The 14,339-nt window shown below is 31.9% G+C and overlaps 1 protein-coding gene across 3 annotated transcripts in view; it reads right to left on the bottom strand.

Moving 5' to 3' along the window:
- Positions 1-13,540, bottom strand: part of LOC114344733 (gastrula zinc finger protein XlCGF57.1-like) — a 61,045-nt gene extending 47,505 nt beyond the window's left edge. For all 3 annotated transcript variants that reach the window (XM_028295557.2, XM_028295554.2, XM_028295556.2), the window contains exon 1: positions 13,122-13,540. In XM_028295557.2, the coding sequence (XP_028151358.1) occupies positions 13,122-13,326 (205 nt within the window). In that variant the 5' untranslated portion in view covers positions 13,327-13,540. The remainder of the gene's footprint in view (positions 1-13,121) is intronic.
- Between the last annotated feature and the right edge of the window lie 799 nt (positions 13,541-14,339).

Below are 14,339 nucleotides of genomic sequence, written 5' to 3'. Positions count from 1 at the left end.
GCTACTTCTTGACTTTCAAAATAGTAGGTTCCAATTTCACGTGAAAAAATTTGTTCAGGTGAGTAAATTAAAACCGGGGTGAGTTGGTTTTTTTGGAAATGGATTTTATCATGAATTTTCGGCTCAATAGTTGTCTTCTTAGTTTAAGAGGAGGTTCCACGGCTTCAGCTTGTATATTGTTTATGAGCGTTGACTTAAGATATCCCAGGCAAACTCTTTAAGTATTTATTTTGTTGTATCTCGATTTTATTTAGATGTGTATCTGCTGTTGTTCCATAGAGTTGACTTCCATAATCCATTATTGATCGTACCATTGTTTTGTAGAATAGTAAAGCCGTATTTGGGTCTGCTCCCCACTTTGCTCTACAAAACGCTCTTAAAATATTTATAGAATTTCTTGTTTTTTGATAATTTGGTGGATACAGTCCTTTCTTAATAGTTTTCTGTCTAGATGCAGACCAAGATATTTTACAGAGTTACTAATACAGAGTTTATATTTTCCTATTGTTAATTGTCTTTGGTAGTTGTTTCTGTTTCTAGAGAAAATACATACATTGGTTTTGGACTCGGATATGGAAAGTTCCATGTCGTCTAGGCATTTTTTGATTTCTATAAATTCAGTGTTGATATTTTCTATACATTTGTCCTCCGATTTGTTACTGGTATAAAAGAACAACATCATCGGCGTATTGAATAATTTTGGACTTTTGTGATATAACATTTTCTATGTCCATTGTGTACAGGCTGTAGAGGATTGGGCTCAGGATACTACCTTGTGGTAATCCAGATCTATATATTCTTGATTCCGAAATTTCTTGATTTATCTTTAAGGAAACTTATCCATTAGAGTAAGCTGATTTTATGAAGTTGGCAAAGGAGGTCGGTAGACCAATATTGATGAGCTTCTCTTCTAGTATATTTATTTGAACATTATCATATGCTGAAGTTATATCCAAAAATGTGGCCAAAGTGCTGTATGTGTGGGTGAATCCTAGATATACAGGGTGTCCCGAAAAGATTGGTCATAAATTATACCACAGATTCTGGGGTCAAAAATAGGTTGATTGAACCTCACTTACCTATATACAATAGTGCACACAAAAAAAGTTACAGTCCTTTGAAGTTACAAACTGAAAATCGATTTTTTTTTATATATCGAAAACTCTGAGAGATTTTTTATTGAAAATGGACATGTGCCATTCTTATAGTAGCAACATCTTTAAAAAAAAAATTAAAGTGAAATTTGTGCACCTCATCAAAAATTTCATGGGGGTTTTGCTCCCTTAAACCCCCCAAACTTTTGTGTACGTTCCAATTAAATTATTATTGTTGCACTATTAGGTCAACACAATATTTTTAAAACTTTTTTGCCTCTTAGTACTTTTTCGATAAGCCAATGTTTATCGAGATATTTTGAATATTTGTCGAATCCACCACATATTTGTATATGGTTAAATACGATTATAGAGAGCTGTTAATAATCTGAAAATTTATTTATAATTTACATTATTAGCTATATTTTGAAAAAGAAGCCACATCTCGATAAAAGGTGACTTATCAAAAAAAGACTAAAAGGCAAAATAGTTTTAAAAACACTGTGTTTACCTAATGGTTCCACAATAATAGTTAGCGCCGTGCGTTGCTTTAAAGCAACGGCGGACATGCCTGTATTTGGGAGGAGCTTGAAGTCATAAGACAGTCATAAAAGAGGTGTGACCTTGCAAATTCCATCAACCATAATCGCTCACACTCGGTTATGCCTATCTATTTGCGGTGTTAAGAACTGTTTGTAAGTTTGGTGCATTTGAAGTTGAGCATAATATTAGAAGGTAAAAATAATGGACTTTCGATTTGAGTAAGTACCATAATTTCGATATAAATGAAACTTATTATTTATATATGTTAAATTTGTGTTGATTATACTTCTAACAAAACATATTTTAAAGAATAACTACTTGTCAGTGCCTGTTGTAACCCAGCCGTTGCCTTAAAACAACGCTAGGCGCTTGTACTACCTATATTTTAAATTTTCTCATTTTTGTTCTAGACGAGGATTTTCGCTTGCTCAAGCCCTTGATATAATTTATAATGATGAACTAGGTGGCGATATTTTTGTAGAACCTCCAGATACAAATAATGTAGACACTGACGAGAATTAATATGAACCAGTCGCGAAAACCGAGTTCCCAGAGGATGTCCGATAACTCCTAAAAATGAGTTTCTGAAAAAAGATCCGAGGTAATTTTGAAACAGCTATTGAACCAAATGATGGACAATTATATGGCCGGTGGATGGATCATCCTGCGGCACTCAAAAAGTAGGTCAAGTAAGACGATTTTCTCAGAAACTCAAACGAAACGTACTTGTTTCTAGACCCAAATTGACCGCCAAGTATGTATAATACATTTATGGGAGGAACTGACCAAATGGATCAGAATGTAAGTTGCTACCGGATCAGTATTCGTGGCAAAAAATGGTAATGGCCAATTTTTACGTGGATGTTCGATGTTGCATTACAAAATAGTTGGATATTGTATAATAAAACTGGCAGAGAAAAGGTATCGCAATTAGATTATATTATAAGAGAGATTGTATAAGCACATATTTAGCGAAGTATAGTGTACTTAGTAAAGGAAGTGGAAGACCGTCGGCTTCCTTGACAGCATCTGTCGACAGTCGAGTATCGGATGACATTCTTTTGGACACCTTACCATCAATCATTTGATACAGTACATTCCAGATGGGAAAAAGAGAAGATGTGCGTCTAAAACATGTAAATCTATAGTTAGAACAATGTGTTTAAAATGTGATATTGGACTATGTACTTCTTGTTTTATACCGTTTCACTCTCGATAGTGTAAATTTTTATAATTAATCACATCGAATTACATTTTTTTATGAATAAATATCTATTTTTGTTTTATTGCCTACTTTACTGTATCCCTAATGCTTTAATTTTTTGGTTTATTATTTTCAACAAAAACTAGGTAGTGTAAGCGCCTAGCGTTGCTTTAAGGCAACACTTAATATCTCAGAAAAAATATTTTATGAAGTTTTTTATTATTTAAACACAGTTCATTATTAATATTGCAAAAAATAATACAAAATCAATAATTTATTAATCTCGACGCTAATGGGTTAATTGGAACGTACACAAACATTTGGGGGTTTAAAGGAACAAAACCCCCATAAAATTTGTATGTAAACATATCAAAAAAGAAGCCGCATCCCGATAAAAACTGGCTTATCTAAAAAATACCAAGAGACAAAAAAGTTTTACAAATGTTGTTTTTAACTAATGGTACCACAATAATGAATTAATTGGAACGTACACAAAAGTTTGGGGGGGGGGGTTTAAGGGAACAAAACCCCCATAACATTTTTATGGGGTGGACAAATTTCACTATAATTTTGTTTTAAGATGTTCCTGCCATAAGAATGCCCCATGTCCATTTTCAATAAAAAATCTCTAATAGTTTTCGATATATTGAAAAAAATCGATTTTCATTTTGTAACTTCAAAGGGCTGTAACTTTTTTATGAGCACATTTGTACTAAGGTAAGTTGGGTTCAATCGAACTATTTTTGACCCCAGAATGTGTGGTATAATTTATGACCAATCTTTTCGGGACACCCTGTATATCATTTGCTAGTATCGTTATGGGTTCTAAGTAAGATCTTCCCTTTCTAAAAGCATATTGTGCCTGTTCTTTATCATTATTTCCATGGTTTTAAATATACACGATGATAAAGCTATGGGTCTATATGAATCTGCGTTTCCGTTCTGTTTTCCAGGTTTTTTGATAGGTACTACGATGTATTCTTCCACATTAGTGGAAAAGGAATCCTATTATCCAAATCGAATTGAATAATTCCAACAGGGCTTTCTTATGGTCTAAGGGCATTTTATGCAACATATATGAAATGTTATCCGCCCCGGGAGATTTATTATTTGTTGATTTAATGCAATGATCAAGTTCCCATAATTGAAATAGTGATTGTAGAAAAGAAGTGTTTCTATTTACGGTAGCTATTTGTTGATTAATGCCAATGATAATGATTAATTATTATATTTATGTTTATTATGTTACCACAAAACCAGCATAGCTACGGCTCTTGGTTTTTTAATGTATTTTTTTTGTATATTGTTATTATGTATTTTAATAAATGGAATAAAAAAAATGTTGTTTTCAACCCATGGAGGCGAGATTTTTGCGTGGAATTCGCTTATCCAGTCTTCTTTGGGGTTTATTTGCTTGTTTTGGGTTTTTATATCGGTTTACTTTGTTCCAAACTTCTTTAATTGGTGTATTTTGATTTAGATTTTGGCAATAATTATTCCAGCTTTTTTTCTTGGTTTCTTTAGCTACTGCATCAAGTTTTTTATATTCTGTTAAATTATTAAGATTTGGAGCCTGTGTGTAGATTAAGAAAGCTTGTTTTCTTGCTTTAGCAGCTATGTTACAGGTTTCGTTCCACCAGTTTTTCGAGCAATGATTTCTATTTTGTGTGTTTGATTTTCGTAAGGAAATTGCTTTGTTGGCAGCTTTGTTAATATTGTCGATAATGCCCATTAGTGACGATTTTGGTTCTGTTGTTTAAAGTGTAGCGGTGTATACATCCCAATTAGCAGCCTTGAGTCTCCATATATTATGTTTTGTCTGTTTAATTTGCGCAAGAGAAGTATTCCTCAATTATATGTGTATTGGTAAGTGGTTAGAGCCATAAGGTTCTTCTAAAGTAGACCACGTAATTAGTTGTGTCAGATCCTATGTACAGAGGGTCAAGTCTACAGCTGACTTCTTATTGTTGGCTAATGTAGGTGATCCGTCGTTCAAAATTACTAGGTTGCATTGTTCGATAGCTTCCAAAAGAATATTGCCATAGATATCGTCATATCCATCGTTCCATGCCAAACTATGTGCGTTAAAGTCGCCCCCAATTATGAATGGTTTTGGAATTTGTTCCAAAAAGTTAATCCACTGTTGTAATGATATTCTAGTTCTTGGTTTAAAATATACTGAAACCAAGTAAATTTTTTATGTATATATGGAAAATTAACTGAGATACAAGTATGCTCAAAGTTGATTGTAGTTGAAATTGAGACTTCTTGATATATTAAGTCTGATTATAATAAAATGGCAGAGCGGCCGTACCCGTCGTCCCGGTCACAGCTAATATTGTTGAAGCTTTTAAAATTATAATATTTTTCTGCTTTAAACCATGTTTCCGATAGAACTGCAACGGGGTAGTTGCCCCTATCTAGTAGATATTCTAAGTTAGTTTTATTGGAAACTGCCGAACGGCAGTTTCATTGAAGAATGTTTATTGCATGGTTGAGGTCTGAGAATGTGATGACGTGTTTATATTTATAGTTAATAGTTTACATTTATAGAGAATTTCTATAACTAATTCTAATATTGAATTTACCATGCTCAAGTCTGAAGGAGATGCAACTGGATTATTAATATTTCCCTTATAGTTAATACTGCCTAATATTCCTCCCGTAGGTAATTGAGATCTAGGGGAAGATATAATTTCATTATGCAAAATTAATGTTGAATCTGGACTATTTGGTCTCTGTCTTTTAAATGTTCGAGAATTTGTACTATTTGAGTTATTATTGTAAAATATATTATTTGTTGACATTTTGTAAATTGAATTTGATGGGAGCTGGGTGGGTATATAATTATTGGGATTTAATGGAGGGAAAGTTTTGAGGCAGGAGAGGTTTGTAGTTTGTTCCGTATTAATGGATGTTACTTTTGCATAGGAGTTTCTGGGGAACTGTTTGTTGGCATCTTGATAACTAATATTATTGGAAGAGATAGCGTCTTTAATAGGTTTTTGACGCTGAAATTATTGACACGCGCTTAAATTTGTAGTAAAATGATCCCCCGAACAAATAAAACATAGTGAGATCGGTCTTTTTACATTCTTTTGAGTTGTGGGATTCTTAATATTTATCGCACCTAGCCTTGCTCTTACACTGACCATAGTAGTATCATCAATGGCACGCATTTGTACACGGCATAGGCTCTGCCCACAAAATTTTATCGTCGGCAGCGCAGCGATTCTAAGCCTATAAAAGGTAGCGAATCTCTGCTGACGCTCTCTCTCGGTCTTCACTCTTGACGAGCACCTGACGTGCCTCTAGTGGGCTCCGGCCTACGCCGTGGCGGCCATGTGGCCTCTTTTCGGACACGTTGTCCAGATTATGTGCTGCAGTTCTTTGTTCTACAACTTAAACACTGTGTTTTTAATACCTATTTCCCTATCTAAATGTAAGAAATAATAGATGATTCTCAAAACCAGAGATACGCCAAGAAATGGCAAGTTCCAGATCAAATTAACACTATAATATGGGAAATAAAGATGCTATAAACAGCTCAGCCGAACAACACAATCACAACCCTATCGCTGATAGGTAAATAAACTTCAACATGGAGGATGGTCGAAGGGGTTTCTTTTCCAGACCGAATTTCCCCAGTTGATGATAGTAGCACCTTTTGTTTATATGGTTCGACTTCCTTTAGTACCTTGTTGATTGTTACATATTTTGGTAGCACTTGTGACTTAAAACTAACTATGCATCTTTTTGTTGGAATGTATTGAGTACCGTTGTCATCTACTTGCCTCCGATTTAATCTTGTGACTTGAAGGACTTCAAATTTACAATGTAAATCATATATTTTGATTCTGTTTTTAACATACTCTACTGAAAATTCTGTGGAAATATATTTTATTACGCCCTGTCTAACTAAAAGAAACTTAGGAATGTATAGTATATGTCTAAATTATTTTTTGTAAATATTGCTTCATTTTTTTAGATATGATATAGTTAGCCGATTTATAATCTTTAAATTTCATACGTATTTTATTTCTCCCTACTGCGTCAATGCTTACAATTTTTTCATTAATTTCTTTAAAATTTGTGATAATGTCACCTGTCATTAAAGCGTTTAATCTGCCTTTAAATTCGGGTGAATTATTTTCCATATAAACGTGAAAAGGTCCTAAGTCGTTTTGTCGATAAAGAAATTCCTCCTTTTTTGTTCCTACTTCTTTGTTTATGGTATTAATTATTATTGAAGTGTGTACATTAGCAGAGTCATTATAGATAATTTTATTATTAACAAGTTTTATGGTACTTATCTGTGTTATTGGAACAATATTTTGAAATCCTAACAGCTCCTCCTTTGAAGATTTTGCATGTTCTGTATCCATTTGGGTTTCCAAAACATTTTTTTCGGGGGCTTCGGCCCCGCTAACTGCACTCATAAGTTTTTAATGTCTTTATTCCGATTTCGCCTTTTTATTTGGTGTAATTAATGTACTTTTGTTCACAAAATATTTATTTATATACCTAATTTATAAACACCGGTTTTAAAAACAAGCTTCTTTCTTGCACACGTCTGACTACCACGACGAATGAAAGCTAACTGTGTTCGCTTATGTTGAAAAATAAAACCTAAATTTTTTAATATCCACCATAAGCTAATGAATCAAAAAACAGAATGTTAAGAAAACCTGAGGCTATAGTCGGGTTTTAATTTCAGTATTTTGTAAATGTACTTTTAGAAAAAAAAACACAGTTTGATTGGTACACCCGGTATACAATGACAATTTACCTGTCTAGCAACAATATTATTACAGCGATATTGTTAAAGAATAAGGCTATAACATTTATTAAAACATCACTTAAATTGGACAACAGGTTTAGGAAATACGAGACATCAACAATGACCCAACTTTTCTGATTAGAAGACTTTCTGAGTGTGTATCTCAGTTCACTTTACAACAGACCTATTTTGCACTGTGTCATTCACACATCAGCTATGCAATTTTGGCATGGGGTCACAGTGCTGGAGCCAAAGATGTCTTTCGTATTCAGAGAAGAATAGTAAGGATAACTGCTGGCATGTCCTATCAGAAAGAATGTCGGCAAGCATTTGTTGCACTGCACATACTAACTCTGCCTTCGCTATTTATTCTGGAGAGTCTTGTTCATGTGAAACAAAATATAGATTGTCATCAAAGACATGAGGATGTACACTGATATGAAACCAGAAATAAGCATGCCTTAATACTGCCCTACACCAGGCTCCAAAGAAGTAGAGACGGACCAAACTCTTATGGTTTAACATTCTACAACAAGTTGCCTACTGAAATTACTGAACTGCCAACTTTACAATTTAGAAAACAACTAAAGAATTTTCTCATAAGTCAAGCATTTTACAGCAGTGATGAATTTTTAAATTGTAACTTTAATGTTTGGAACTGGGTTGTGCATTGTTGAATTGTACTTTGTTTATTCTTAGGAACCCAGAAAGTGTTTGTCTTAATTGATGTATGTATTATTTCATATTATGCCTTGTGTTTTTATACTTGTATTTTATATCTTGTGTTTTTATATTTGTATTTTATATCTGTGAACCAAAGTTGTACACTATTTTTTGACGTATGTAAGTACTTTTGTATATTAACGTCTATCACTTCCCGTCTATCTGAACAATTTGATTTGTTCTGAAGACAAATATATTAAAAACAATTTACAAACATATCAAAAAAACTGTGAATATAAATTGTAGCAATACAATTAACCCTTAGATTTAAGTAATTATTTTATATTACAATAGAAAGAAATAAAGAAGAAGAAAAAAACAAATTGAAAATATAATTTCAAAAAAAATATATGTGAAATTGTTTAAATAATTGTAGTATGTTAATTTAGAGTTAGAAATACAAAAATTCTTTGACTGCAAACAATTTGTTTGTTCCAAATTCACAAAAAAAACTTTGGCAGCACACAAAAAGAGCACATTAGCGTAAGGGCTCTTTGCTTTTACTGCTAAACCACAATCAAAGTTCCAGATCATTGGAATGTACCACACAGAAGATCAAAACATTAGACGACAAAAAATTTGCATGTGCAAGGACAAACACCGAAGCAATTATTTGTATGTTCTTCGCCATATATTTGTTTTCATAACTGCAGAGAGAATAACAAAATGTGCATTTCACATATCCTGACACTTCCAACCAAAAATATTTTGAATTATTTCCCACAATTGTTAGATTTTTTGATTTAGAAACAGGAATTAAAATTAGAATATTAGTTACATGGAGAAAAAGAAAGATTATTAAGAAAATCTAAAAATGCACTCTACAGGGTGATTGATTAGTAGGGTAAAGCTCAATAGATCCGCTATAGTAATAGATAGCAATAAAAGTTAATAACAAAAATTTTAGCTACCTTTGAGCTTCACATTACAAAATTAGTTAGAATGTTACAGGGTGTTCGATAACACAGTGGCAGACCAAACTTATGTTTTTTTAAATGGAACACCCTATATTTTATTTTAAATTCGAAATCCTGTTAACTTCTCCATCACAAAAATATAAAGGTTTGTTATGTTATACAGGGTATTTACAAAGTTATAACCAATTTTATATGAAAATCGTAACAAGTTCAACTCCCTGTATAAATAAAAATAAGCAAAACAACAATGGTTTATTATTGCCATATTTTTTAACGTATTGTCAAAATTTTCAAGAATGGTCGATATTGCTAATTTTCTTTATATCAAATACAGGGTGAGTCAAAACGCAAGTACATTATTTTCTCAGTAATTTTAAAGAAACACCCTGTATTTTATATCACTATTGAAAAGTACCATTACCATACTTTAATTTTTAGATAACATTCCCTATGTCTAAATTTATTAGTTTTCGAGATATTTTCATTTTTCAATGGACCAGTAGCATGGCCACCCAAATCACCAGAATTTAACCCTCCGTTACTCGCACACGGTGTGGGAGACCGGGCCTGTAAATAAATTCCTGTAACTCTGCTTGTAGTGGGGATTTTGAATGGCTATTTCGTATTCCTCTTCAGTGGTCAATCAACTGTGGGTAAAGTCAGTTCGCAGTGTAAAAAATAGTACTGTCCTTTTGTTATTACGCAACACGGTCCTGTACACCGTGTGCGAGTATTTGTGCACCAATTTTTGTGTTTGGATCACACATCGATATTTTTAATTAGTAAGGTAATTTAAGATCTTTTCCTTATTTTCAATGTTTATAGATTAGTTTATTTATATTTATATATATAAATATAAATATATAACTTACCCAGAACCATCAGAATGAGGTTTAGGGAGATATGTGGTTTACCAACAGAACAAGTACCAGTCGTAACACCAGGAACTTCAGATCGCTGTGCTGTTTGTGATTGGAAGAAAAATAGAAAAACAAAGTTTTACTGCCAAATATGCTCAAAATATCTGTGTTTGGAACACCATTGTTCCAATGAATGTGACACCATTGTGTATTTCATGTTTTAAAAACGTTAATTAATTTTTATAACTTTTTTTGTTACTACTACTCTTTATTTTTAATTTTTTTGTGTATTGAATTAAGATCTAAAGTTCTTAGTAAACAAATTTAACCATATTCAATTTTTTTTTCACTTCCAAAGTTTTTGTATATACATATAAATGGATAACAATGAAAATTATTAAATTTTTGATTAAAGTAATATAATGTGAACACAAACGCATATCTACAAAATTATATGATCATATATTCATTAAATAATTTAATCGTACACAATTTTGCAAAAAAAAATAATTTTAAAACACTGCTGACCCATATTTTTGGACCCAGTCTCCTGCACCGTGCGCGAGTATCCGATCACAAAAAGTTGGCGCGAGTAACGAAAGGTTAATAAACTGGACTGATTTTTTTGGGGTTACGTTAATAATGAAGTTTATAAAATACCTCCAACAACAAGGGATGAGATGAAAAATAGAATACAAAGTGTATTTCGATGTATTAATTTACAAATGCTCCGTAGAGTAAGTAGCTCATTCAATGAACGTTTTTAGGCGTACATAAATGTGTTAGGAGATAATTTTGAACACCTTATGTAATTAAATATTAAAAATATTTTATTAAAAGTAGCTTCTAATTTTTTCAAACATTTTTTTTGCAAAATGTATTACTGATAAATTATGTTTCGTTCTTTATTTGTTACATTGTTACATTTACATACAAAAGTAGTGTTTATTTGTCTTCACAAAATATTGTATTTTGTGTTTGTGTGTTTTTTTGTAAAATTTATTACTACTTTTCTTTGTTTATTTGTTGCATTTACATAAAAAGATAGTTTTTAATTGTTTCAAAAATGTTGCATGTAGTGGTTGTGTTTTTGTTTGTAAAATGTATTAGTAATAAATTATTTTCATTTCTTTATTTGCTACAGTGTTACATTGATTACCGGATTGATAATCGGTAATCTTCAATTGTCAATTCAGCCATGGCTTACTTAAAATTTAGGTAAATTTAAACACCCAAAATAATTTGCTCTGAAAAATGAAAATATCTCGAAAACTAATAAATTTCGGCATAGGGAATGTTATATAAAAATTAAAGTATGTTAATGTTACTTTTCAATAATTATATAAAATACAGGGTGTTCTATTTAACATTACTGAGAAAATAATGTACTTGCGTTTTGACTCACCCTGTATTTGATATAAAGAAAATTAGCAATATCAATAATTCTTAAAAATTTTGAAAATAAATAAAAAAATATGGCATTAATAAACCATTGCTGTTGTGCTTATTTTTATTTATACAGGGAGTTGAACTTGTTACGATTTTCATACAAAATTGGTTATAACTTTGTAAATACCCTGTATAACATTACAAACCTTTATATTTTTGTGATGGAGAAGTTAACAGGATTTCGAATATAAAATAAAAAACATAAGTGTTCTATTTAAAAAAAAACATAAGTTAGGTCTGCCACTGTGTTATCGAACACCTTGTAACATTCTAACTAATTTTGTAATGTGAAAGCTCAAAGGTGGCTAAAATTTTTGTTATTACCTTTTATTGCTATCTATTACTATAGCGGAGCTATTGAGCTTTACCCTACTAATCAATCACCCTGTATAATTTAATCGTATTTTTTTAAAGCATTTATTTTAAACCCGTCCAACTTTATGAACATAGAAAAAACACTATCGTAAAAAGTACTGTAGAAGTAAAACGATGCATTTAAATTCTGGTGGAAGAGGGGTTAAATATACTTCTCATTTTTCCTTAAAATACATTAGTCATCAATTTTTTGCACAATATTTCACTTAGTTTGAATGTAACGGACATTTGACAGTGCTCATTTTAAAGGTCTTTTCAACTACCACAAAAGGTATCTCTAACATTATACCCCTAAAAATGACCATTTATCTATTATTTTAAGTTGAACACACTGATTTAAGCTTGCACCAAAAAAAATCTCTTTTCACATAAGTACCATCTCTCTTTTTGTATTATAAATATAACATTTGTGAAGAAATAAATCTCTGTTTTTTCGTAAGCTATAAAAATGTATTATACAGTTTTTTTTAAGGTATTCGCAAAAAACCGTCCAAAAAGGTGACTTTTCAATGAAAATGGCAAATTTTCAACCACGAATAACTCAAAAAGTATTAAGTTTTCAAAAAAAAATATAGAACAGTTTTTGCTTAGAATTAGGTTCTCTAGCCTTTTCCGAGGTTCCATTCCCAAAATTCCATTAAAATTGATGCAGTAGGATAGAATTCTAAGGTAATATTCTGTTCTTCCTCTCATTAACTGGCATGTGGAACAATCATTTGAATATACCTACAGTAAAATCTCCATTAATCGAAATAATTTTGGGGGGGGGGCTGTTTTAGATAACAAGAATTTATCATAGAATCGGTCAAAAATAACCTTGTTTTTTGTATTCTTCTTGTATCAAATTACATATTATTGAAGAGATATAGCTGTAAAATATGGCCGTCAAAGGAAAACACAAAAGAAAATAGACTCGGTTCTAGTTTAGAACAAGGGTAGACGGATTACGGATATGAAAACCTGAGATTTTACTGCATTATTATCCACTTTCCGAAAAATAATTCCTATTTGTCCCACTTTGTGTCAGTGAAAAATGTGGTCACTTTATACTTACTGATTAGACCGTCTAATCATTAGAGGATGAAAAGTCAGGCATCACATGAATCTTTATTAGTTGATTTAGTTGGCAAGATAATTGGGGACTTAAATGTAGATAATTACTCTGTATTTCCTTACCATCATCTTGTTCTATTTCGGCTTTGATGGAACATTTCTTAACGTCTAAATAATCAAATGTATCATCATTTGTAGCTTCTGTGGTAGCTTCCTGCTTAATTTCAATTTTAAAAGAATCCTGGGTAATTACATCTACTTCATTAGCTATCTCTCTTTTGCAAGTCATCTCAGCAACTTCTTGTTTTACTTCAGTGGTATTAGACATGATTTTATATTATGTTTCAGTAATGTTTATCTTGAAATTGTAAAATAACTTAAAAAAAAAACAAATTTCACTTCTAACAACAAGAACAAATAGGGCTTTTCATCGATTGTCATTTGTTTCGAGCTTCTGTCATGTGTCACATAATATTAATATATCTACGTCATACGTCTTTGGTTTGTATCATAGACAAGGAAAGAGAGAGGACGAGTAATAGTGAAGCCAAACTGACACCAGGGATTTTGATCATCGACGTATCTTTGGGGTATTGTTATCATAGAAGAGTGGGTGGGGATTGTTATGCATTGAGTATTTAAAATAAAAACATGAAATGTATTTAAAATGAAGAATTTGTGTACGGTAAATGTTTTATTAAGTTGCTCATATTACGTACATATGTTTCAATACATACATATGTTTTTATTACGAATTTTAGATGATGATTTACTTTATTTTTTATGAAATTTTAACCTTCAACGAACACCCACCACTGGTAACCCATTGTTATTTTTGACGTGACCGCCATGTTTCTGGTGACAAACAAACCAAAAACTGGCTTCACTTTTGGAACGTGTGTGTGTGTTAAAGGCTGTATGACACTATTCGCGGTGTGCAAGTACTTGGAAAGGGAAACGAGAAACGACCGCATAGTTGCCAGGTCAAAAAACTAAAAATCACCAGACAATTGCTTAAAAAGTTGCCAGATTTTGCTCAAAATCACCAGATTGTTATGAGTATGCGCAGTAACGAAAAATGTGTTGCTGCGCAGAATTTTGCGCATGCGCATACCCGTAACCATTCGAGAACGGTAATGTGAAGGGTTGGAACAAACCTAATAAAACAATAATTAAAATACAAATGAAACGATTTTTTTTTTTGTAAAATATAATGTAAAATGTAGGTGTTCATTTTTATAAAAGGTACTGATAATCCCGACAATGTAGATTATTTAAAACTTAAACGTTTTATGTCTTAAACTTGGCCTGACAGACGACCCTCGTCGAGCGGGGTGTTTT

The sequence above is a fragment of the Diabrotica virgifera genome, chromosome 5 (assembly GCF_917563875.1).
Source record: "Diabrotica virgifera virgifera chromosome 5, PGI_DIABVI_V3a".
NCBI classification, from domain to species: Eukaryota; Metazoa; Arthropoda; class Insecta; order Coleoptera; family Chrysomelidae; genus Diabrotica; species Diabrotica virgifera.
Note: the sequence above shows the minus strand (reverse complement) of the source record. Positions and strands in the feature narration are given on the sequence as shown.